Here is a 25879-nt window from a genome sequence, read left to right on the forward strand (position 1 = left end):
GAAAGTAAGAGGAAATCAGAGTTTCTTGGGTTGAGTATCAGTTTGAATATCCAACATGAGCCAGTACTTCCAGCTATTTCTCTGTCATCCAAGCCTGGAAATGTCAGGTGGAGAATGTCTCATTTCTGCCATTACCCAACATTCTCCTGATATCCGTAACCAACATCTAAAGTTGGCTTGAGGATGTCAGGCAAATGTTGGGTGGTGGGGGGAACCCAACATTCTCTACCCAACATGGCAGTTTAGGATGACATATCCACCTCTGGTTCCCTTCTGCTTACTTTCTACCCTGTCATGCAAATCTGCCCTGAGAAATCATTTTGATCAATTTTATGGACTGCTTTAATTTATACTGAATAGCAACCCCTGCTAACTGGGTAAAGCAGAACCTTGTAAAGTGGTTGCTCTTTTCTTATTTAGCACGGGGGGTAGTAAATGTCCATATTCATGTCAGCATAGCATCTCCTTTGTGTCTCATTTTCAGTTCATGAGTCACTTTGGCACAGGAAACCATCTTCTAATTCCTTTTGTTATATACACTGCTGCATTATTCAGCCCCCAAATTCAGCCCCCAAATAAAATGGAATAATAATGAATTGGATGTTATTGGCAATTATAAAATGTATGTATTTATTTTAAAACTGTGTGCCCCACTTTTCTGGTAGTCTAGGTAAGAATGGAAATCTAAATTTTCATGAAATTATTCATGAAAATGGAAACAAATTTCCTGAATTTCTGACATTTGATTCATATTTCTTCTCTTGTTGATCCATAAAATGTATGTATTTATTTTAAAACTTTGTGCCCCACTTTTCTGGTAGTCTAGGTAAAAATAGAAATGGAAATTTTCATGAAACTATTCATGAAAATGGAAACAAATTTCCCGAATTTCTGACATTTGATTCATATTTCTTCTCTTGTTGATCCAAGAGTGCAGCTAGCCATTACATTAGGTCTGGCTATTAAAATACAGTGCTTCAAGTGTTTATAACGATGCTGTGGGTGGCCCATTGACCTGTTTGGGCTTTGATTCTGAGAGCTCCTTCAAAGGCCAAATATGAATCAAGTAAATGCAAAGCAAACCACTGAAATTATGATATTTCAGTTTAATTGTAGATTCAGTGAACAGGAATTAAGAAACAAAATACTCCAAGACAATAACTTCAGGTTGAGAAAGTGAAATGCACTGCTACTGTGAGATTACCCAAGTCATAAGGGATATGAGATTCCAATGATTAATGCAGAATATTTGTGGAAGGTTTTTTTGTTTTTGTTTGTTTGTTGTTTTTTTTAAGATATCTTTAATCTACAAAGAGTTTTGGAATCTAGCAAGGACATAGGAAGCTGGGAGGTGAGAAAGAAGGAATATTGGCATCAAGAGCACAATTTAAGGAGAGTAAGCAGGCACCTCCCTCACCATGTTTTAGACCAGATATCTATAGATATAGATATATAGCTATGATGAGATATAAAAAGTTACCACAGCAAATATTCCTGAAATGCATTGCTTTCTTGCAACTTAATCTTGACTTATCTGATATAAATATATACTAGTCTACCCCACACAGAGCATCTGTGCGCTCTTAGGGGCCAGCGGTTACCTCTCCCCCCTCCCTTCTGCCCCAGTTTCCGCTTCCGGGCCCAGCTGCCTCTCCTCCTCACTGCCACTTCTGCCCCCCCCGCACACTTTCTTTCCCCCCTCCTGGGCCTGCCACCACCTCTGGCCTCCACGGCCGGGCCCGCTGCTGCAGCAACCAATTCTCCTAGGTGTGCCTCAGTCAATCAGGTGCATCTGCTGCCCAGCCAATCAGGTGGATGCAGGGACGCACATTCCAAGGCACATTCCATCTGTGCGCCCTTTGGGGCAGGCTGTTCACCCTTCCTCCTGCCCAACTCTTGCTTGCCCTCCCCCCCCAACTCCGCATCCAGCCTGCTGCCGCCTGGCCTCCGCGGCCGGCCCACCACTCTCCCTCCCCCTCCCTCCCTCCTGTCCCACTCCCTTGTTCCTGCCCCCCTCCCACCCAACTCTCTCTTGCACGCTCTCCCTCCCCCCTCCCAACTCCATAGCCTGGCCCACCATGGCTGGGCCCGCCGCAGCCTGGCCTTCCAGCCAGGCCCACCACTACTGCCACCATGGCAACCAATTCTCCTGGGTGCACCTCAGCCAATCAGGCACCTCCACCACCCAGCCAATCAGCTGGGTGCTGGGATGCACATTCCAAGGTGCACCCAAGAGAATTAATATAATAGATTTTAAAACCTTGTTGTGACTTTTGCTCCTGTCACTTAAATCTCTTCCCCTTCCTGTCCCGTCACCCATGGAAACCGCAAAATGCTCCTGGAGAAAGACCAGAAAGTTGTCGTTTCTCTCCGCTGTAAGGTTTTCCCCTAGAACAGAAACTGTTTAAAGCAGATGAGGTAGGACAGTCAGTGACAACAGAGATAGTGTACAGTGAACATCAGAAAGCACATCACAGTGCATGGAGGGGAAATTTCATTCTCATAGAAGCAGGCTGAGGGCACTTTGTAGGACTCTGTGTGTCTGAAAGTGGAGGGGGCTGGGCAACATTTCTGAAAAATCCTTGTTTTAGAGCACTCACAGAACAAATTATGCATTGACTTGCCTTTAGGGAACTGCGCAGCCTGGTCATCAGGATGGTCATAGCGACAGACATGGCACGTCATTTCCGGCACATTAACACCCTGAGAAACATTGTGCGTTGCATGCAGCAGAAACAAAGGTTGGCTGTATTGGGTTTTCTTTTCCCCTACTCTGAATTTTGTTTGAGAAGAAAAGTGCTTTAAAGTACTGCTTGTTTAAGAAAACCTGTTGCTATTCTGTTGAGGTGATCAGAGAAATGTCCTTAATTTGACAGGCCAGACAGAGCCAAAGTAATGTCTATGATTGTGCATGCAGCTGACATAAGTCATCCATCAAAGCCTTGGGTCTTGCACCACCGTTGGGCAGAAGCATTAATGGACGAATTCTTCAGACAGGTGCTGTTTTCAAAAACCCATTAGTAAACATGTTTTCTAAATCCACTCATAGACATTCTGACTACTATTTTACCTGTTTAAACACACACACACACACACATCTTGAAGCACAAAAATTATTGTGCCAAAATATCTAATATTGCAATCCTGTACATGCTTATTTGATTTTTATCCACTTTTTAATCAGTCCTCAAAGCAGCACACAAAATTCGTGAAAATTAAAACTCATCCAGACTGAGCAACTGGTTAGTATCCAGACTAAGTTAGTCATGACTAAATCCCATTGACATTAATTTCAATGCCACCTAATGGCGCAGCGGGGAAGCAACCTGCCTAGAGAGCAGGAGGCTGTTGGATTGAATCCTCACTGGTCTGTTTCCCAGAATATAGGAAGGTGCTGGGATATAAGAAGGTGCTGAAAGGCATCATCTTATACTGCACGAGAGAAGGCAATGGTAAACCACCCCTGTATTCTACTAAGAAAACCACAAGGCTCTGTGGTCGCCAGGAGTCAACACTGACTTGATGGGACCCTTTTAGTCCTGACTAATTTGTCTTATTGATTTCAGTGGGGTTTAGTCATCACTAACTAGTCTGGATGCTGCCCAATGGGATTTACTTTCAAGTAAACATGCACAGGACTGGCCTGTGTGTGTGTCTGTAAAAGTATAACATCGGATTGATTATCTATCTATCTATCTATCTATCTATCTATCTATCTATCTATCTATCTATCTATCTAATTTATACCCCACCCAGACTTATGTCTCTGGGTGCCCATTATAACATTTGCTTTCACCCTTCTTCCTCCAGCTTTGCCTACTGAGCTTCATGGCTGAACAGGAATTTGAACTAAAGTCTCCCTGGTCTAGGGCCAATGTATTTGTACCACACTGCTTCTTAAAACCCCTTTGCACCCACAGGCCCCAATGAAGACAGGACACGCTTAGTTGGAGTAAATAAGGGCCACTTTATTATAGTAAAGCGGATAACAAACTTGTAATGAGGTCCCTAACTATTCAGAGTGCAGGAACTCCTCCCGTGTGGTGGCCCCTCCTAGTGAGGGCCATCCCATACTAGGGCAAAGGGCCAGGTCTTGATTCGGTCAGGCTCCATATCCTGACCCCCTCTCACTGTGAGGCTTCCCCCGCTGAGGGGGGAGTGGCCCGACCCACCCCAAACCCAAGCTGCGAAAGCTCTGAGCCGGTGAGTCACTCCACCCCCTGAGTGGGGACCATTCCCAGCCCTCTAGGCCGCCAAAACCCTAAAGGGCTGTTCCTTGATCCCCCCTCAACCCAACTGGCCCTCCAGCCAAACACTGATACTGAATCTACCTACCCAACACCCGCACTCTCTTGCCACAGAAGTGGGGCAAACCTCTGTTTAGCCCCACTTCCCCCACCCAGATAGCACTTCCCTGAAGACCCCATTGCAAGTCCCGGAGGAACAACTCATTCCCCCGGTCAGACAAATGTACTCCGTCCCCCCTGTACAGCGCTGCATCCTGCATCCGAATGTCAAGATGCTGTATTACTCCCCCGCTCAAGGTGGTGACCACTCTCCCAATCTCACTGTTCACTTTCTTGTGTGCCCTACTGAAGCACAGCCCCCCCCCAGCCCCTCCAACTCAGCCTCAGAAGCAAGTTAGACCAAACCAACCGCATATCCATCTATCGGGCGGCCAGGCCCCGTAAATCTTTGATTGCCTGCAGAATCAGGGCCTTGCCCTGTAGCAAACCAATGTCGTTGCCTCCCAGGTGAATGACCAAGACATGTGGTGTCCCATCTCATTTAGAAGTGGAAGGAAAAGGTTCCACATCATCCCTTGGCACCCCATCCAATCTACTTCAGCCACTCCAGCAAGGCCCAACTGGATACCCATGCTGGTCTGCCGAGCTCTCTGACTGCCCAAAACACATCGCTGTGTCCATAGATGAGTACCTGCAAGGGGAAAGGGAGCCTCAGATGGTCTGCAAAACAAAACAGGTTATTCCTTCTGCTCCCACTCACTGCTGCAGAGGGCATATGTAGCAGCGGCAAGTGGACGAACACCACTCTCTCAATAGACTTAAAAGGCTTTCCCCAACTAAATCAATAGACGGTCTCTAAACGCTCCCCCAGGAATGAATATAGTCTCCCCTGAATCAATGTTCCTTTAAAAACCTACACACACACACACACACACACACACACACACACACACACAGTGAAAGGAGCCCTAATAGAATCTCAGATATCACCCAGGCCTAGAATGGCCCCTGGCTGCTCAGTCCTTCGCCACCTCAATCGTCTCCCTGGCCCCCACACTGAAGAAGGCTGGCTCCCTGTTTCCCTAATCACGCCAAAGAAGTCTGGCTCCCTGTTCCACCTATTCCTGGTCGGCCTGGAAGCGCTGGTCCCAGTTCCTCCCACTCGTGATCGACCTGCCCACATGGCCGATCGACGAGCAACTGACCAGCGCTCCTTCCTCTTGACCAACTGCTGAGGGACTGAGTATGATGGTGGCTGCTGGGCAAGTTCCTCCTTGCCCCCTCTCCTGATTGGCCGGCCCTGGCCATGTGGAGGGGGCCAAGATGGTGGCCACCGTGCCTGCTTCAGCGGCAGGAGGCACAACTCCACCCCTTGCCTCACCGCGCGGGTGCGGAGGTGGGGAGCGGCGTTTCTAAAGGAACACATGGTACTTCTCCATAAAAAAGATGTGCTGTGGGATTCAAACCCACATCACTAAGGGCTGAACAAATTTTACAAAACTAAATAATCTGGCTAAATACAGGTGCAATCTTGCTTCAGTCGAAGTAGCTACAGTAACATCCAGCAGCAGGTTTCTCCTGATATACTGCATACCATTTAAAATTCCAACTTAATAGATTGCTACCAAATAGCAGGCTCTATTTTGGTTAAATATTTTAAGGAAAATGCATAGGTGTGCTTTCCCCTCTATTACCCTCAAATATTTGTACATGTTCTCCACCTCTCTGCATTCTAAGCGTCTTCTGTTGTATTGTCAGTGTAAACAGCTATTATTAACAGTTTGGAATGAACAACACCCAGACACAAACATTTTGTCAGGGTTTGAATTTTTCTTCTTTTTAAAGATGAGTTGGAGAGAACATCCTTGTGTTTCAATTGCTGGCTTACAAGGAACCAAAATCTCCTTGTGATGCTTCACATTAAAGATTTAGGGATAGGTTTGGCCACCCTCATGTAATGGGTGCAACGATTCCATTATGAAAGTGATTAGATGAGGCCAACAACATGCAATTGACAGTTGTTCTGTGATTCCCAAGATCACATGTGCATGTCCAACCAAATATCTGAGCACTGGTGCAAGACACACACTGTACCATTGGCTTTATTCTGTTAGTCCATGGATACATAGGCAGGATATCATCCTATCGCATATACAGAGATGCAGTGGGCATCAGTGTTCCCTCTAACAGGGATTCCCAGATGTTGTTGACTACAACTACAATTCCCAAGCAAAAGCCGTTGCAGCTGGGGATTCTGGGAGTTGTAGTCAACAACATCTGGAAATCCCTGTTAGGGAAAACACTGGTGGGCATAGGCTGGTCATATTATTAATTGCACTTTCATAAGAACATAGAAACAGCCCTGCTGGATCAAATCCAAGGCCTATCTAGTACAGCATCCTGTTACACCCAGTGGCCCACCACATGTGTCTGAGAAGCCCACAAGAAGCTTTCAAAGCCTCTTGAGCAACAAGACCCCTTCCACGACTTGCCATACAAAGGCAAGGCGCATATTTCTTGTCCAGAGATAGAATCTGCTGGGCACAGGCAACCAATGCTTGCCTGGTCAAAATCTCAATAATAAATATCTGAAAACAAGGGTGTCTACTGTACAGAGATTGTAATGTGCTTTTAAAAAGGAGAGCCTCTTAAAATAAGGAACAACTGCCAATCATGAAGTTGGTACAATCTTTAAAATTCCCAGCTGAGGGCTCAGCCTGTGAGAACATAGACTGTGTTTTACACAATTATAAATTAAATTATATTCCCCTTAGGCAGGCCTGCACAAGATAATCCAGCCTTTCAGATTACAAGCATTCATGCTGTATATCCGAAGAGGCAATATAAACAATGTGATCTTATACATGTATAATTACAGCACCAATGTGATCAATGAGACTTTGGGCCAAACTAAATATGTGATGTGGAAGTTCTTTGATCAGATCTCAAAAAGCAGTTGGGTTGTAGGGAATCGGGGCGGGGGGGGAGAGGGCAGTTTGGATCAGAATTATGAAAGAGTGGCCTTTGCCTACACGGTGACTCCCAAGGCTAAATCACTCCCCAAAGCCACTATTAATCATGGAGGGAGACAATTACAGGCACAAAATTGCACCCATAAGCTCTCCCTTCCACAGCTGATAGTGGCTTTAGGGGCAACTTGGGTCAATTCCATGGTGCAGGGGCAAAGCGCAAAGCTCTGCCTTTCCCAACACAATCCCTCGCAGTTCAATTCAATTCAAACCCCTCACAGTTGCTTTGGGGAGATTCCATAATTGTCAATATGTACTACCAAACTGCACATTAAACATGTAATTTCACCATGTGTGTGTTTGTGTGTATACGCACGCACACACACATATACACACTCTAAATTAAACAGCAGGCATAGAGAAGAGTCAATCAGGATCAGCACTGAGGTATGCCACGCTCTTCTCCCAATAGAAATCATCTCCCCAAAACTGCTATTATCTCCACTGGGTGAAAAAACACACCAGATGCTATTGCGCAGGAGTGGGGTGCTAATAGCTGCTGAGGGGGAAAGTGACTTCCCTTAGGGAAAGGGAAGAAGGGGTTAATGTTTCCCTCAGTGATACTTTCCCCATCTTTAAAGTAACTACCTGGGGCAATTAATTAGTAAATGTTGTTGTTGTTTTTAAATGCAGGAGATTATAATTAATTGCTCATTTATTAAGCAGACTATCTCATGTGCTTGTGCATTCTCCCCCCTTCCCCACAGGGAGACAAGGAGGCTGAATTAGGACTGCCAATTTCTCCACTCTGTGACCGCAAGACTACCAATATTGCTGAGACTCAAATAGGTGATGTTCATTGAAAAGCAGTAACCCAAACATCATTTCCCTGGGTCTGTGGCATAGCCCGGCTTCCCCCTCCCCCCAAAAGGCCTTGTCAGTTCTAAAAGAGTTGATGGTGATGTTTAGACTTTAAGTCCCTTTTGTTTCTGGCCACCTAAATGTGTAACTTTTAGCCAAACATGATAGAGTCACATGGATAGTCACATTGTACATGAGTGACAATTGTCCTTTAAGCGCTCTTCCCTGCGTTCTAATATCAGTTCTTCTGTGCACTCTGGAGAGCCAAGTCATAACTCATATATGTTCTAGATGAGCATATCCTATCAGCAGCACTGGCTACTGCTGCCCCTGGGATATCAACACCCCTGATTATTATGGTGCTTGTTCCTCCCTCTTACTGCTTGTGCATAGGAAATGCCAGTAGGAACAAAGAAACAACATAGAGAGTATGTCACATAAGGAAGTCAGGAAGAGAGCTGGTCTTGTGGTAGTAAGCATGCCTTGTCCCCTTAGCTAAGCAGGGTCCACCCTGGTTGCATATGAATGGGAGACTTGATGTGTGAGCACTGTAAGATATTCCCCTTAGGCAGGCCTGCACAACATAAGTCCCAGGGACTGGATTCAGCTTGCAGGGACTTTTTTTACTTGCCCCCAGGTATCCTGCAGCAACACAGAAGCTGGAAACTGCCTTATAGCACCATCCTAGGCAAGTTTTCTCAGATGTTCCATGGTGTACCCAGTGAGGCTTACTCCCATGTAAAAATGCTGAGGATTGCAGCCTGAAAGCAATGACCATTTAGGGAGAGGAGAGGACTTGGCATTTGTTTGGGGCTGGCAGGCCTTCCAGGGGTTCCACTAATTGAGCAGGGGCAGGACCTATTTTCTGTCCACTATCCTTGGTTAAAAATATGAGTCCATTGATAGGGGGAATAGATCCACAAGCAACTAATAAGATTTTTAATTTTAATGTAATAATGTGCTAAAAATTGACCTTGGCCCCTGCACACCAAGTTGTGGATGGTTCCGGCCCACTAGGGTATTTGAGTTGTGCAGCCCTGCCCTTAGGGGATGGAAGAGCATCTAGATTCCAAGTTCCTTCCTGGCATCTCCAAGATTGGGCTGAGAGAGATTCCTGCTTGCAATCTTGGAGAAGCCACTGCCAGTCTATGTAAAAAATACTGAGCAAGATGGACCTCTGGTCTGACTCAGTATATGGCAGCTTCCTATGTTTCTATGAATCACACTTCCCTTTATGTCTCAAATGACAAGGTCCAGAGATTTTTTCCTATACAAGTGTACATCTCTCTCTCCCTCCCTCCCTCCCTCACTGTCTCAGCTCATTGTTCAGAATACTCTGCTCTCTCCCTGCTTATGATTGATTCCAGAAAACCTCACATGATCTGGACACCTCATATAAATACAGAGAAATCTATATATTTAATTCTCCTGGGTGTGCCTTTTGAACGTGCGTCCCGGCAGCCCAGCTGATTGGCTGGGCTGCGGGGTGCCTGATTGGCTAAGGCGCACCCAGGAGAACTCAACCAGCGGCGGGCCAGGCTGTGGGTGGCCATGGTGGCCACAGAGCCGAGGTGGCGAGCCCGGCCGGGTGAGGCCGGGTGAGGCGAGGTGGTGGGCCTGGGCAAGAGGGTGGGGGAGAGGAGGCCGGCTGCAGAGACCAGCAAGGAGCGGCAACGGCAATGGCGGGTGAGGGGGAGAGAGGTAGCCGGCCCCAAAGAGCGCACAGATGCTGTGTGGGGTTGGCTTGTAGTTGTTAATAAACAAGCAGGGTCTACAGTTTCGTCTCACTTTTTCCTTCATGGTAACAGGCTACCGGTCCAAGTCAGCCTTCCCTGCCCCAACCCGAGTTCTGGGCTTGGATGAAGCATCCCCTCCGGCTCATGCTGGGCTCTGTTGAAGAGCCACATAAGGGAAGGAGCCAGTCTTCAGATGTGCCTTCTCCCAGTCCTTTGACTGTGAAGTAAAAATGTATGGCATTCCCTCTCCCAACCAACTAAAAAACAAAAGGGAATGGCCCCAAAGATGCTAGGAAATGATATGAATGCAAAATATATTGAGTATAGCAACCCCTGCTAACTTGGCAAAGAGGCACCTTTTTAACGTGGTGATTCTCTTTATTTAGCAGGGGGAGAGTAACTGGCCCTATCCAACCCCAGCACAGTACCTCCGGTGACTGTTGCTGGTGTCTATCTTATATTTCGTTTTAGATGGTGAGCCCTTGGGGGACAGGGATCCATCTTATTTATTTATTATTTCTCTGTGTAAACCGCCCTAAGCCATTTTTGGAAGGGTGGTATAGAAATCAAATCAAATCAAATCAAATCAAATCAATCAATCAATGTATAATATAACATTCTTTTTATATCCAGTGTGTTTTGAGCCCCACACACTTTCTTCAGAGAACAATGCAATACACTATTAGAAACGCAGTTGATAGCTGTTGCTTTTCCCCAGTAATGCTCAAGAATAATGTAAAATAGTGGCCCTCTTGGTCATGGTCTTCCCTTTCACCCGCTGAAGCTGCATCAGAGCCCAACTTGCATTCCACAAACATCCTGCAGGAGCTGCACACTCGATGCAGCAAGCAAGAGTGATGCACATACACTGCTGTTGAACCAATTGCTACCTGCAGCAAACACACACAGAGCCCTTTCTGGCGATCATGAGAAAGGGCTCCAAGGGGCGAGCAGCTCCCGATGGTTCTCACATGCAGGCAAAACTGGGCTGGGCTTCCTTAGCCTGCATGTGAGAACAGCCTCACTGCGTGTGGACAACATACATGCCCAGGTACATGTAGTGGGCGTCCCCGCCCAATCCAGATTCCTAGGGACGTGCAAACAGGTTTTAAAGGGCTGGGTTCAGAGCATCTGCGCCTCTAGTTCTCCCCCATTCCCCTTCCCCATTGCCCCCCCCCGCCCACCGGCTCTCCTGCCTTGTGGCCAGCAGGCAGGCTGGAGAGGGAGGCTGAGCCACCCTCTTCGTCGCCTGCCCACCCGCCGCCATCATCTTCTCCCCTGCCCCAGCTCCTGCCTTTTGGCCAGCAAACGGGCCGGAGAGACGGTGCATCTTAGGGAAATAAATATAAAGATGTTTGTCACCTGCCCTTTATGTTTTGCTGTCGAAAACCCCCCTGTGTGATGCTGGCATACCCACTGGGATAATGCTGTTTACTGTATAAAGTGTAGGGCCAACCCTCAGTCTGAACTGGAGTAATCCTAAATTAGTTTCTTTGGTTATAATGAGCCTCTCTCTAAGAGACAACACCAACAAATTTAAGAATTGTGTCTGAATTTTTCTTCTTCTTCTTTTCAGGCTTTATTGAGGTCATAATAAAACCAATATTTTTTCTTCTACTTGAAGCAGTGGAGCAAATTGTTGCTCCTCTTAAACACAAGGCTTCTAAATCTGGATGTGCATCTTCCTCTAGAGAACATGGGTATGAACATTTTTGCCTACTATTTTAAATCTAGTATTACGCTAACTGAGCAAAGAGGCACTTTTTAAAGTGGTGATTCTCTTATATTTAGCAGGGGGAGAGCAACTGGCCCTATCCAACCCTAACACAGCCTCCCTCCAGTGGCTGTTGCTGGTATCTTTCTTGTGCTTCTTTTTAGATTGTGAGCCCTTTGGGGACAGGGGGCCATCTTATTTATGCATTATTTATTTTTCTATGTAAACCACTTTGAGAATTTTGTTCAAGAGTGGTAAATAAATAGTAGTAGTAGTAGTAGTAGTAGTAGTAGTAGTAGTAGTAGTAGTAGTAATAGTAGTGGTATTTTCATCAGACTGCTATTGTCACCATGATCCCTGATAATGGTGAAACAAAGGCATGATGGTGGTGTTTTAACTCTTTTTCAGTTTTAAGAACAGTTCTTTGATGCTCAGGACCAAAGTAGATGCTTAACCATGTAAAATGTTTGGGTTGCTACCAAATCCCAAGACGTAGTGGGAAATTGAAAGCATAGCATGAGCAGGAAACAGGGAAAGGACAGGCTAAAAAGAATTTTTTATTTTTTTTATTTTTTACATTTATATTCCGCTCTTCCTCCAAGGAGCCCAGAGCAGTGTTTCTTAAGTTTCTCCTCACAACAACCCCGTGAAGCAGGTTAGGCTGAGAGAGAAGTGACTGGCACAGAGTCAACCAGCAAGTATCATGGCTGAATGGGGATTTGAACTCGGGTCTCCCCAGTCCTAGTCCAGGACTGTAACCACTACACCATGCTGGCTCCCCACCCCCGCCGCCCACTATCAACTTCACAATGCCTGGACCAATATGAACCAAATCAAGTACAGTTGAAGGGACACATAGGGACACCTCAATAGCATAATTTGTGGTGATGCCATCCACCCCAATCCAAGATAGCAGACATGTGAACATTTGAAGTGCAAGCGGGCTAATTTGTGAATCGCCTAACCAATCTGAACCAAATTTGCTACAGCTGTAGGGACATATAAGGATGACTCAATGGCGTAGCTTATGATCATATCATCCACCCTGCTTCCAGATGGCAGATGTGTAAATGTTTGAGGCTCAAGCGGGCTAACTTGTGGACCGCCTAACCAATTTGAACCAAATTTGGTAGAGTTCTAGTGAGTGACACACAGGTATACCTCAACAGCACGGTTTATAATGATGTCATCCACCCCAATTCAAGATGGCAGACACATAAATATTTAAGGTGTAATTGGGCTAACTTGTGAACTGCCTAACTGATTTGGACCAAATTTGCTACAGCTGTAGGGAGACATAGGCTCAAGGGTGTAGTTTGTAATTATGTCATCCATCCTGATTCAAGACGGTGGACACGTGAATGTTTGAGATTCAAGTGGGAACCAATTTGGACCAAATTTGGTGCAGTTATAGGAACACATATTTTATGATTGTGTCATCCACCCCAGTTCAAGATGGTAGACGTGTGAATGTTTGAGGCACAAGTGGGCTAACTTGTGGACCATCTAACCAATTTGGATCAAATTTGGTGCAGTTGTAGTGAGTGACATAAAGGGACACCTCAATGGCGTAGTTTGAAGGTTTGAGGCATAAGTGGGCTAACTTGTGAACTGCCTAACCAATTTGGACCATAGTCCAGTTGTAGGGATAGTGAAATAAAGTAGACATACTAGTTCTTACTGGAACAACTTGGTTTTTGTTAGAGGAGAAGCCTTGCTGCTATTGATCACTTTAAAAAACCACAACTTTGCATAAACACACTTTTTTCACAATGGGAAAGTACATGGTCAAGGAGTTCAGAAAAATAAAAATAACATGAAAGCAAACTTCTTTAGCAGCAATCCCCAGTTCCATAAGCACCCCATTTCCATTGCTCTTCATTGCTCTAAGGATTTACAAGCCAATTTACAGTTTATTGCTATTCTAACAATGTCAAGAATGCCTCAGTTATACAAATGTTATTAGCTCTTCCGGGTCATAACTAGTAGGTGTGAATTCTCTCCTTTAGAGAAGACCTTCCCCTTCTCAAGGGTCTATGCACCAGTGTTAGAGCTAGACAGACTAGAGACATGAATCTAATATGAAACACCAAGACTCTCTACATGAGCATTGTGGAGAACTGAGGAGGGTTCTGCGGGGAGAGTGGGCTTGACCCACTCTCCTTGCAGATTATTGTTTGGCAAGCCCTGGGCAGGCAGATTGGCTGCCTACACAATTACTGGCTCCGTCATGGAGCTGGTAAGGACAGCGGGGATCGGGGGCTGCCTGGCCCCTGGAAGTCTCAGGATGCCCCGCGCAAGTGCATGGGGCATTCTGGAGGGAATCTCGGAGGCCAGGAGGTTTGTTGCAGCCTCCTGGTCGGGGTTCTCCTCATGAGTCATCGCAAGCTAGAGGCGTGCCATGGCGACTCACAATCAATCAAACGGGGTTAGCTGAGCACTTGCTCTGCTAACCTTGCTTAAGGAGGGGGGCAATTTAGAGGGCTAGCAGCCAGGAGCCGCACAGCTCCCAGTGCTGCATACAACCTCCGAAAACCGGGAGCCTGGTTTTTGGAGGTCGTGAGAATATCCTCCTCATGTCACATTTCACAGGCATGTAGTATGTTCTCTCAACTCCTTGGTTACTAAGTCTCATAAGGAATAATTAGACACAATGCTTGATATTCAAAGGAGCATTAGAAGTACATATCTAGAATTGCATCTGTGGAAGTCTGTAATGGTGCTGAGCCCAGTGTGTTGCTGAGCAGGCAAATGCTGGCAGATAGGAAAAGGGTAGCAATTCTTGCTGCTTTCTTCTCTATCCAAAGTACTTTTTGACAGCAGAAATATGTCAAAATGAGTATGTCAGAGTGAGAGCGAGAGAGAAATATGTCAGAATGAGAGCAAGAGAGCTCCCTGTGTTGAACTGTTGCTATCAAAAACAAGCAGCTTATAACGATTCCGTGGAGGGCCATGGCCTTCCCTCACAAGCCAAAGCAACTCACAAATAGATCCTCTAATCCTCCTCCCCGGTAGACCCATAGGGAAGCATATGCTTGGCAGTCAGCCTTGCACTTTTGCACTGGGATTGCAGGGTCTCTCAAGCCTTTCTGTGTAGTCATCTTGAGGATCTTGGAGGGGTCTAGCTGGGGAGCTGGTTCTGGGGTTCAAGGAGCCCCTATTTGTAGGGAGTCTGAAGGTCGTGGTTCTTCTGTGGCAGGGTCAGACCCTACCATGGGAGTCCAGTCTGTCGAGCGTTTTCCGGACTATGGGATTGGCAAAAGTTAAAGTGTTGCAACATGTGATGCAATAGTGCAACGGTTTAAAACTGAGTGTAAAGGGTTGTTTAATGCTTCATAGTAGGCTGGTGGCCATTCATATTTTCCACCCCCTGCAACGTGTTTTATATGCAGGAAGTGTCCATATTCTCCTTGAAAGGCATTTATCTGCCCCTCCTACTGCTGCATTGGACCAATGGAGTTACGGGGGGCGGGGTGGTGACGTGTTCTTTTAAAAAAAAGTTCTCTGCTGCCTTGCGCTAATCTGCCAGCAGAGGGAAGTGCCATTCCAAAACAATGTACTTCAACTTTGCAGCCTTGCACAAGCAATTCTGGTGATTTTTTTTTAAAAAATCAGTGGCAGAGGTCATAATAATAGGAGGGAGAGGCAGGAGGTGGAGTGGAGGTGTCCAGTGAGGGCGAGCAATATGAAGACGCAGACGGCAGAGGGAGCAGAGGCGCTTTCTAATTCGGCCAAGCTGAATCTGAGAACCAAGCCCGGTAGCCTCAAAGTTGCCAGCCCTCCAGGTGCACAGGGGGAGAGGGGGCTGGGCTGGGCTCCCCGCTGCCTGCCTTCCCGGCTCTGGCTGGCCCATCTTACTCCCACTGGCCGGGCTGGGCGGCACTCCATCTCCATCCAGCGGTGGCAGAGCAGCAAGTAATGGGGGAATGGAAGAATGGAGGGCATGATCATTGGCTGTGGCTGCTCTCAGCCATCCTCCTTGGACGCTTTCCCTGCTTGCTGCTGGGTGGACCCCAGGGCTGGCTTGGCAACCCGACTGGGGAAGAACTTCCTGCCACTCCAAGCATCCCGATCCCCAGCTGGGAATGGAGCACTCGTGCTGCCATGACCTCACTTAAGGACCACTAAGAGGGAGGAGCACCACTAGCTCTTTCAGCCTCTGCCTGGCCCAAGTGCAAGAAGAGAATTTTTTTTAAAAAATCATTTCTCTGAGTGGCAAAATTATTTCAATGGGTGGAATGGGGCTGTAAAAACTGCCGCACTTTGATTTGAACCATGCACACCACAAAGTGCTGCAACGCAGAATGACAGAGCAAGCAAAAATGGGGAAATACAGCTACTTTCCTGCAACACATTTTCAGCACTGCAGGGGTGCAACACAGCAATAAAATCTGAAACGGCATGGGAAATATGATGGCACCCAGCTGAAGCGCAACGAGCGCCATGTCAAAACACTGGCAATATGGACATGTGGCAAATCTGTGGCAGCGTGTAATCTGGAAAACACCCTTGTAGGTCCACGATAGGGGGCATGGTTTGGATAAGGCTCTCCTCTCAGGGTCGGTGGACTCCACAGAGTCTGATAGGGGCTCTGTGGTCAGCAGCCCTGGGGCCAATACTGTGTCATCTTCTACAAGGGCCTCATCTTCATGTTCATCTGTCTCCGACAACTAAGGACATTAAAGCACTGTAGTACAATTCCTTAAACCTTAACATTTAACTGAACTTAAGAATGGCCTCTTGCCTTGTGTGGTGCTATACTTGATTCTCTGATGGGGGTAAAAGAAGTGGCCTCCCCCACCCCTGTCCTCCAGGTAGGCCCCCTTCCAGGGTGAGAAAGTGTGGGTTTAGAGGCAGAATAGAGTCATGAGCACATGTCAAGGTCACACCATTGCACACACATGAGCACAGAAAGAGAGATGCCTCCAGAGTCCTCTTCTTTAACTGGGCATGTTGATGGCCTGCTCTGTTCTCAGTCTTCTCAGTAGGTGAAGTTAGCCTGACATTCTTTCTGGCTTACGAATAGTTAAATTGTTCTTGAATTAAAGTGCATGATTTCTTTAATCGGCCATTGGACAGCAGTGCTACTACTGCATTGAGCCCATCTCAGGAAAGTTTTTACTCTTGTCAGAGCACAGAATGCTTGCTTTGTTTCTACAGAAATTCTTTAGAGTAATCACTGTAATTCTCATCAATGTCACTGTTTCTGCGAAACATGTCTCCAGATTCTAGTCCATAAGTGTGTGCAATAGTGTTCAAGCATTCTTGGTATGGTAAACCTCTTCCCTCTTGTACAAAACTGAAAGCTCTGTTTTCAGTTTCTCTTTCTGTCTGCAGCATTGGGTAGGGCTCTTCTGCTTCCTACAGTGCCTCTTCTGGGAAACTGCATTTATGTGCTTCAAATAAACTCCTTTGTATCCACTGGACTGGGAACGTTGTGTAGAGCATGTATGGAAAGGTGTGTGTGTCAGGGGGGTCTGTTATATTCTGTCTAGTACTAGTAGTCTTATGTTTTGTGATGTTATTTATTTATTGTTAAATTTATATACCGCCTTTCATTAAAACAATCCCAAGGCGGTTTACACAAAAAATAAAAACAAGACTATAAAAATGACACAAGTAAAATATTAAGCTAAAATATAAAACAACTCTGACTAAAAAGATTTAAAATACAAGCATAAAAACTGTACAAAATACAAAGAAGCAGCAGTAGAGACAACAATATAAAAGCCTGGGTAAAAAGCCAAGATTTAAAACACTTTCTAAAAACTGTGATGGAGTCTGAGGAGCGAATAGCCACTGGGAGAGCATTCCAGAATCTGATTTTAGAAGTTTGTCCCAGTGGGGATCCTGTAGAGAGTGTGGGGGAGGGAGTCAGAAAAGAAAGGGAGGGAAAGCAGGAGCAGGAGAAAAATTGGGTTGTTTCTGAAAAAAAGTCTTAGTTAAATCAACATACTTGGTGTTTATGAGGGAAGCAGCTATAAAACCGGGTCCTTGTGAGGACATGAGGGAGAAGGTGAAGGGCTTGCTCGACCCTGTCTCAGTTTCAGAGGCGTAACTATAATAGGGCAAGGAGAGACAATTGTCTGGGGGCCCACTGCCTTGGGGGCCCCCCAGAGGCAAGTCACATGACTGACTCCCCCAGCCACGCACCCACCCCCGGCCTTCCTTCAGTTGTATTCATCCTCTGAAAGTGATGTGAGTGTTAAGACCTGGAGCTACCAGAACAACAGGTCTTTTAGCACCATTCAATGACTTGCATCGTCCACAATTGACAAAACCCTTTAAAAAATAATTTAGGATAATATTCTATTGTGGCACGTAGGAGATAAATATAAATTATACTCTGCTTTTTGTTACCACTATTCAGCCTCATTTAAGATTTCTTTACTTCATGAGCTGAGCTTCAGTAAGGGGGGCCCCATTTTAAAATCTTGTCTCTGGGCCCACTCCAACCTTGCTACGCCTCTGCTCAGATTGTGTTTTTATACACTGAGTACATACTTTGCAAATATGCTATTAATAAACTGGATTATCTAAGAAACCAACCCACCATCATGAACATCCACTACTAAATTGCGTACATGAGCAGAATAACCACAGCAGCCAGGACAAGCACCCACCACTACAGAACTGCACATCCCAAACTGCTCCCCTCATCACTAGAGGTCAGTTGTTCCTGAAGCTGCTGCAGCAGAGCTTTTTTCCCCAAGTAGAAAGGAGCTCCTTCCCATGCGTAAAGCAAAAGCAGCAGCATTGGCAACAGCTCAGTTGGCCTAAGCCAGGCCACACCCACCATCCACCCAACCCAAGCACTAGCATGCTTGTTCACTGGCTGAGATTAAGGACTCTTTCATCTTTCCAAGTCCCTGACTGAACAAAGAATTATATAAGAATCCATTTGCTGGCTTGTCAATCTTTCCTTTTATCGGAGAGGAGAGCTGGTCTTGTGGTAGGAAGCATGACTTGTCCCCTTAGCTAAGCAGGGTGTGCCCTGGTTACATATGAATGGGAGACTTGATGTATGAGCAGCACTGTCAGATATTCCCCTCAGGGGATGGAGCCACTCTGGGAAGAGCAGAAGCTTCCAAGTTCCCTCCCTGGCAACATCTCCAAGATAGAGCTGAGAGAGATTCCTGCCTGCAACCTTGGAGAAGCTGCTGCTATTCTGTGAAGACAGTACTGAGCTAGATGGACCAATGGCCTGACTTAGTATATGGCAGCTTCCTATGTTCCTATCCATGCCAAGCTCCTCCTCCTCCCCCCCTGTAACTATTCAGGATGAAGATTACCACTGTCTTTCTGGCTAGAAACTTCCTGACATTAGTAGAACAGGATTTTTTAAAAATGCTCTCGGCATACAATTTTGTTATACACAACATGAATATAAACTGCAATATGAGATCCAACAGTTTTTAAAAACAAAGTCATAAGAATATTATGCACATTATAACACTGACTCAGAAAATTTCAAAATGGTACTTACACAGCAGATAATGGAGCTCTTCTTACAACCAGTGAGAAGAGCTCAGGGGTGGTCTGTGGGGAAGGTGGATTTAACCTACCTTCCCCGCAGATGGGTCTCCTGTCCTTCCCTGGGTGAGCAGATCGCCTGCCCAGATGAGCAGTGGCCTCCCCTGCAGATCCAGGGTGCACAGTGAATGATTGGGATCCCCTTTCCCCCACCAGTGTGCCAGCCATGGCTGCTAACACACAATTTTTTTAAAAATGAGGCTAAGGGAGCACTTGCTCCCTTAATATCATTTTAGAGGGAGGCTACTTAGGCAGGTTTGCCGCTTTGTAGCTGCCAGGATTGGGCCCAATCCCAGCAGTTAACACGCTGTGCAAAACCGGGCTTGGCTCCCTTAGCCAGGTAGTAGCAGTAAAACTTTATTTCGGCCGTAGACCAGCAATACAACAATATAAAACAAATAAGAAAATAGTAGTAGTAGTAGTAATAATTATTATTATTAATATAATATAATATAATATAATATAATATAAGTGGAAAATCAGACATCACCAAGACCTGGCAATGGCTTAAGAATGGCAATTTGAAGAAAGAAACTGAGGGTTTAATACTGGCTGCACAAGAACAGGTACTAAGAACAAATGCAATAATAGCAAAAGTAGAAAAATCCACCACAAACAGCAAGTGCCGCCTTTGTAAAGAAGCAGATGAAACCGTGGACCACCTAATCAGCTGTTGTAAAAAGATCGCACAGACTGACTACAAACAAAGGCATGACAAAGTAGCAGGGATGATACACTGGAACATCTGCAAAAAATACTAGCTACCTGTAGCCAAAAATTGGTGGGACCATAAAATTGAAAAAGTGGTAGAAAGTGAAGATGTAAAAATATTATGGGACTTCCGACTACAAACAGACAAACATCTGCCACACAATACACCAGATATAACTGTAGTTGAGAAGAAAGAAAAATAAGTCAAAATAATTGACATAGCAATACTAGGGGATAGCAGAATAGAAGAAAAAGAAATAGAAAAAATCACCAAATACAAAGATCTACAAATTGAAATTGAAAGGCTGTGGCAGAAAAAGACCCAAATAATCCCAGTGGTAATTGGTGCCCTGGGTGCAGTTCCAAAACAACTTGAAGAGCACCTCAACACCATAGGGACCACAGAAATCACCATCAGCCAATTACAAAAAGCAGCTTTACTGGGAACAGCCTATATTCTACAACGATATCTATAACAATTGACAATAAAATTCTGGCATCCCAGGTCCTTGGGAAGGACTTGATGTCTGGATAAAACAAACCAGTCAATAACACCTGTCTGACTGTGTAAACAATATGGTTTATAATGCTGAACAACTAAATGAAGATACTCTTAGGTGGAACCTAGTCTCCTGTTCAGAGATTGAAAAACTTATTCAGAAATTTAGTAATGGTAAAGCCCCTGGTAGTGATAAGATTTCTATTGAGGCTATCAGAGCGAATCTTGATTGGTGGGTCCCTGTTTTAACCTCGCTATTTACTTATATAGATACAACTGCTAACATACCCAGTGATTGGGGCCTTGCTATAATAATTCCTCTTTATAAAAAAGGTAGGCGTGAGGACCCAGCCAACTATCGTCCCATTAGCTTACTTAATGTTATTAGTAAAAATTACACGAGGCATCTTTTGATAAAACTTCTAGACTGGATTGAGGCAAATAACAGTTTAGCTATCGAGCAGGCAGGCTTTCGGGAGGGTCGTTCCACCACAGAACATGCTTTTACCCTTCAATTTCTGGCAGAGAAGTATTCTAGGTTCTCAGGTTCAGCACTTTATGTAGCATTCATTGATCTTAAAGCTGCATTTGATTCAGTTTCTAGAGAGAGACTGTGGTCTAAACTGGAAGCACTTGGAATAGATAAAAGATTACTCAAACTTATTGTTAGTCTGCATAAGCATACTTGTTTGAAAGTTCGTTATGGCCCAACTGGACAGTTAACATCGGAAATTCCAACTTTTAGAGGAGTACGTCAGGGCTGTATACTTGCTCCTATTCTGTTCAACATCTATGTTAATTCTGTGGTTTCTTGTTTGTCCACCCTCTCTATTCATCCACCAAAGTTAGCCGATAGGCACGTCTCCATATTATTATACGCGGATGACATGGCTATTATGTCGCAGACACCTGTAGGCCTTAAGCGTGCCCTAAGACTCTTCTCATCATTTTGTAACCAAGAGTCTATTGAAATAAATTATAGTAAGACTAAAGTCTTAGTGTTCGCCAAGCGAGCGAAAATGAAGATGCAAAAATATTATGGGACTTCCGACTACAAACAGACAAACATCTGCCACACAATACACCAGATATAACTGTAGTCAAGAAGAAAGAAAAACAAGTGAAAATAATCGACATAGCAATACCAGGGGATAGCAGAATAGAAGAAAAAGAAATAGAAATAGTCACCAAATACAAAGATCTACAAATTGAAATTGAAAGGCTGTGGCAGAAAAAGACCCAAATAATCCCAGTGGTAATTGGCACCCTAGGTGCAATTCCAAAACAACTTGAAGAGCACCTCAACACCATAGGGACCACAGAAATCACCATCAGCCAATTACAAAAAGCAACTTTACTGGGAACAGCCTATATTTTGCGACGATATCTATAATAACCAACAGTATTGATGATAAAATTCAGCCATCCCAGGTCCTTGGGAAGGACTCGATGTCTGGATAAAAATAAACCAGTCAATAACACCTGTCTGACTGTGTAAACAAGATATAATAATAATAATAATAATAATAATAATAATAATAATAATAATATAATCATATAAAATCAGACTACATTTATACTCATTTGGCATATTATATAACAATACTTGGCCTTAATATGAATATCATCTGAATTAAGATTAGTGAGCAAATACTTTAAATAAAAATCATCTCCACGACCCGGAAAATTAATCAAAAGTGGAGCAATTAGTTGGCGTCTTATGTCTCTGTAATAACCACAATACAGAAGAACATGAGCAGTTGTTTCAACGTTAGCAGATCCACAAGGGCATAATCTTGATGCATATGGTATACCCTGGAATCTCCCATGGAGCACAGCTGTTGGGAGAGCATTTACACGGGCAAGTGTTAGAGCTCGTTTAAACTTTGGAATTAGGATGCTCCTTAAATATGTGGCAGGTTTGAGCTCGATGCTCTGACTTCCTATGTAAATGTTACTCAATAACTTTGCATGTTCCATTTGCAACTCCCTGTCATGGATATGTTGCACAATTGTTCTTCGAGCCTGGTCGAAACCTAATCTAATAAATCAGGTTTTGCACGCACGTGTGAACAGCCTCAATTTCTTGGCAGCAGTATTAGCAACATAGATGGCATCCCTCAATTGCCCAAAAATTGCCTGTTATAATATTCAAACACACATTAGCAATACAAAAGATACTAAAAAGACAATGGACAAAAAAAGAATGACTACCAACTCCCTACTCCCATGCAAAACATTATCTGCTACAACCCCAGTCTCAAAAATGCAGGAAAGCTGTTGTGGAAGTGTTGGGCAGACTTTGTACCACCTGATTGTACGGGATGTTGTTTTTGTACCCTTCTCTATTCCACCAATCCACAAAAAGGCAATATATGCAATTACATCTACTCTTGAAATTCTATCTCCAAATTGGCTGTTTCTGAGCCCCACCTATCTTATCTGAACTTATTAGCCTCCTCCCTTGTACATCACAAGTAAACAAATTTCCTTTCTAAGCAGTTTCAGGATTAGCCCAAGTACAACATGCTAGAGATGTGTGAATTGATTTGGGTACAAATCGACTTGTACTCAAATCTAGCTGATTCGGGCAATTTGGAGACAGAACAAATCGCCCCTGTGGTCCATTGGCTAGATTCGGGTCCAAATTGAATTGTGCCAGAAACACTTTAAGATTCATATTCCTCCTTTCATTTGCCCAGATTCCAAGGTTTCTGGGAAGAAGAAAAACCTAAACTCTAGCCCTTGTAGAAGTGAAGTTATGGAGCAAAATGTGTCATCACTATTTTTCAAGTGTTTGGATTCTTTGGTGTATAATAAATTTTCCTTAATGAATCCATTTGAGGATTCATTACACACTTTTCTTACATTTCTTCTATTTGTTTTGACTGTCTTTGGACAGTGCCAACTATCAACTGCCATGTGCCAACTACACCCCCCTCCCACCGGCAAGGCAGCGGGGTACTACTCAATTTATGTTCTAAGAATTTTTTTCAAGTGTTTAGACTCTTTGGTGTCTAATTACCTTTCCTCATAATGAATCCCTATGAAGATCCATTACATACCAAAGAATCTAAACACCTCAAAAAGTGTTAAAATATAAACTGTGTACCCAGTGGCTTGCGGGCTCGGCAATAGTTGGCAAATTGGATGCCACTAATTCCCCATCCCCACCTGCAAAGCCGTGGGGTCAAAATGAAAAGAAGAATAAAGGTGTGTAATGAAGATACCAAAGAATATAAACATTTAAAAAACTCCTAAAAAATAAACTGAGTACCCCAGTGTGAGGGTGGGGGTGGAGTTGTAGTTGACACATGGCAGTTGACGGTTGGCATTGTCCAATTACAGTCAAACTGAACAGAAGAAATGAAGGTGTGTAATCAATCCTCATGGGGGTTCCATTATGAAGAAAAGTTATTAGACACCAAAGAATCTAAACATTTGAATATTCCTAAAAAATAAAATGAGTGCCCCACTGCCGTGTGTGTGTGTGTGTGTGTGTAGGGGGGGTGTAATTGGCACATGCTAGTTGACAGTTGACATGTCCAATGACAGTCAGAATGAACAGAAGAAATGAAGGTGTGCAATGAATCCTCATAGGGATTCATTATGAGGAAAAATTATTATACACTGAAGAATCCAAACACTTGAGAAATGTGACTGTACATTTTGCTCCATAACTCCACTTCTGCAAGGGTAGAGCTTAGCATGTGATTTATTTTTTTTTTAAAAAAATTAAAGCTAGGGATCCATGTTAGGGTTAGGATATGGCAACTTTGAGTCCCCAATATTTCCTATGGCGGAAATATACAAAATCAGTAAAAACTAAAGAAAATCATTTAAAATCAACCAAGTGCCCCACTGCCATGAAATTTGGAAGGTAGGTGGCACCCATGGGGACCTAGTCACCACCCAAATTTGGTGTCCCTAGGACCTTTATAAGTAGTCCAAATCAATCCAAATCCTAATTGAATCAAATCAAATCCAAATCGAACCTGGGATGATTTGGAGGAACAGATATGGACACTAAACAATTCAGGGGTGATTCGGTTCAGGCAAAATTTGAATCAAAAAATCAATTCATGCACATCCCTACAACATGCTTGCACTTAGAGAGGTTTTGAACAAGGAACTAGAAATATGGGTTGGGGACACCACTTAAAGGTAGGACTAGTGAATCAGCACCTCCTCCACAAATGGTTTTAAACAATCCAACAAAAACTTACTTTTAGAACCTACTGAATTTCCTGGGGACTGCATCAAACATAGTGTTTGCCTTCTCCCAGCCACCGGCGCTGTGGTGACTCTTCAGGCTTACTGAGGCATATTATTTAGCAGTGGAAGGTGACTGAGGACTTTTGATTAGAGGTATGTGTTTGTGTTAGGATTAATCTAGTGCTGGAGACACCATTAACATTTGTTAACATGACTATTAGTTTAAATGATGTACTAATTGCTTGGGATTGGATAGATAGACAATATAACTTGCTAACTAATATAACAGGCTAACTAACCTGCTAACTTGGCAAAGAGGCACCTTTTAACGTGGTGATTCTCTTTATTTAGCAGGGGGAGAGTAACTGGCCCTATCCACCCCCAGCACAGTACCTCCAGTGACTGTTGCTGGTGTCTATCTTATGTCTCTTTTTAGATTGTGAGCCCTTTGGGGACATGGATCCATCTTATTTATTTATCATTCTCTGTGTAAACCACCCTTAGCCATTTTGGGGAAGGGCAGTATAGAAATCGAATGATGAAGAAGAAGAAGAGGAGGAGGAGGAGGAGGAGGAGGCGGCTCAGGGCATTATCAGTGACCAAGAGGATAATCTTACCGCACTGGAAGTCCAAAGATACACCTTCCATACACCAATGGGCTAAGGTCTTCACTGCACTTTTTGTATGTGTACAAATGTTCTTTTGGTGACGGCAAAAACTGAACTCATAAGATTTGGAAGGCATATGCAGACTTGTACATGCAACATGAAAGCCAGGGGCATAGCTATAATTGAGTGAAAGGGTTCAAAGAACACGGGGCCCCAGCTCCTGAGGGCCCTTCAGCCCAATCCCTCCCTATTTTTCTTCATTATCCCCCTCACTCTGGGGGGCCACCAGAGAGAGAAATGAACACGGGTCCCCTCTCCCCTAGCTACGCCCCTGATGAAAGCAGTGGCTGGTTGGCTGCATGAAGACTAATAATTCTTGCCCCCTCACTTCTCTCCTCTCCAGTAGTCCCCTCCCCCACAACTGGACCTACCTAATATGTTGTACATTTTGTTGGTTCTCTTCCTTCTCTTGTTTTGTTGCTGTCTCTCTAGTGTAAAAATAAGGGGGGGGGCATTAATAATGTTTTAAAAATACATCTATCAACAACAAATAGAAAACACACTTACAACAATGCTCTGAAGAAATACACTCCGAGTATGAGAAACATCTATGCTGAAAACAAACCTTTACCCTTTTAAACTTGTCTTTACACAACCCAGGTAATTGATAGTGAATTGTTAATCTTGTTAATCTTTAGAAGGAACCCACCTGCTCAAAAACCTCCTTAGAAATATTTTAACATTAATAAAAAGAAATAGCCATGTATAATAAAACCTTCAAAGCTA

General features: G+C 44.3%; 1 protein-coding gene across 8 annotated transcripts in view; it reads left to right on the forward strand.

The window, feature by feature from the left end:
- Positions 1 to 25879, forward strand: part of LOC128339717 (dual specificity calcium/calmodulin-dependent 3',5'-cyclic nucleotide phosphodiesterase 1A-like) — a 65669-nt gene that overhangs the window by 27471 nt on the left and 12319 nt on the right. For all 8 annotated transcript variants that reach the window (XM_053284063.1, XM_053284058.1, XM_053284059.1 and 5 more), the window contains exons 8-11: positions 2631 to 2741; positions 2877 to 2997; positions 7984 to 8065; positions 11390 to 11513. In XM_053284063.1, coding sequence (XP_053140038.1) covers positions 2631 to 2741; positions 2877 to 2997; positions 7984 to 8065; positions 11390 to 11513 — 438 coding nt within the window. The remainder of the gene's footprint in view (positions 1 to 2630; positions 2742 to 2876; positions 2998 to 7983; positions 8066 to 11389; positions 11514 to 25879) is intronic.

This window comes from Hemicordylus capensis, chromosome 1 (genome assembly GCF_027244095.1).
Source record: "Hemicordylus capensis ecotype Gifberg chromosome 1, rHemCap1.1.pri, whole genome shotgun sequence".
Classification (NCBI taxonomy): domain Eukaryota; kingdom Metazoa; phylum Chordata; class Lepidosauria; order Squamata; family Cordylidae; genus Hemicordylus; species Hemicordylus capensis.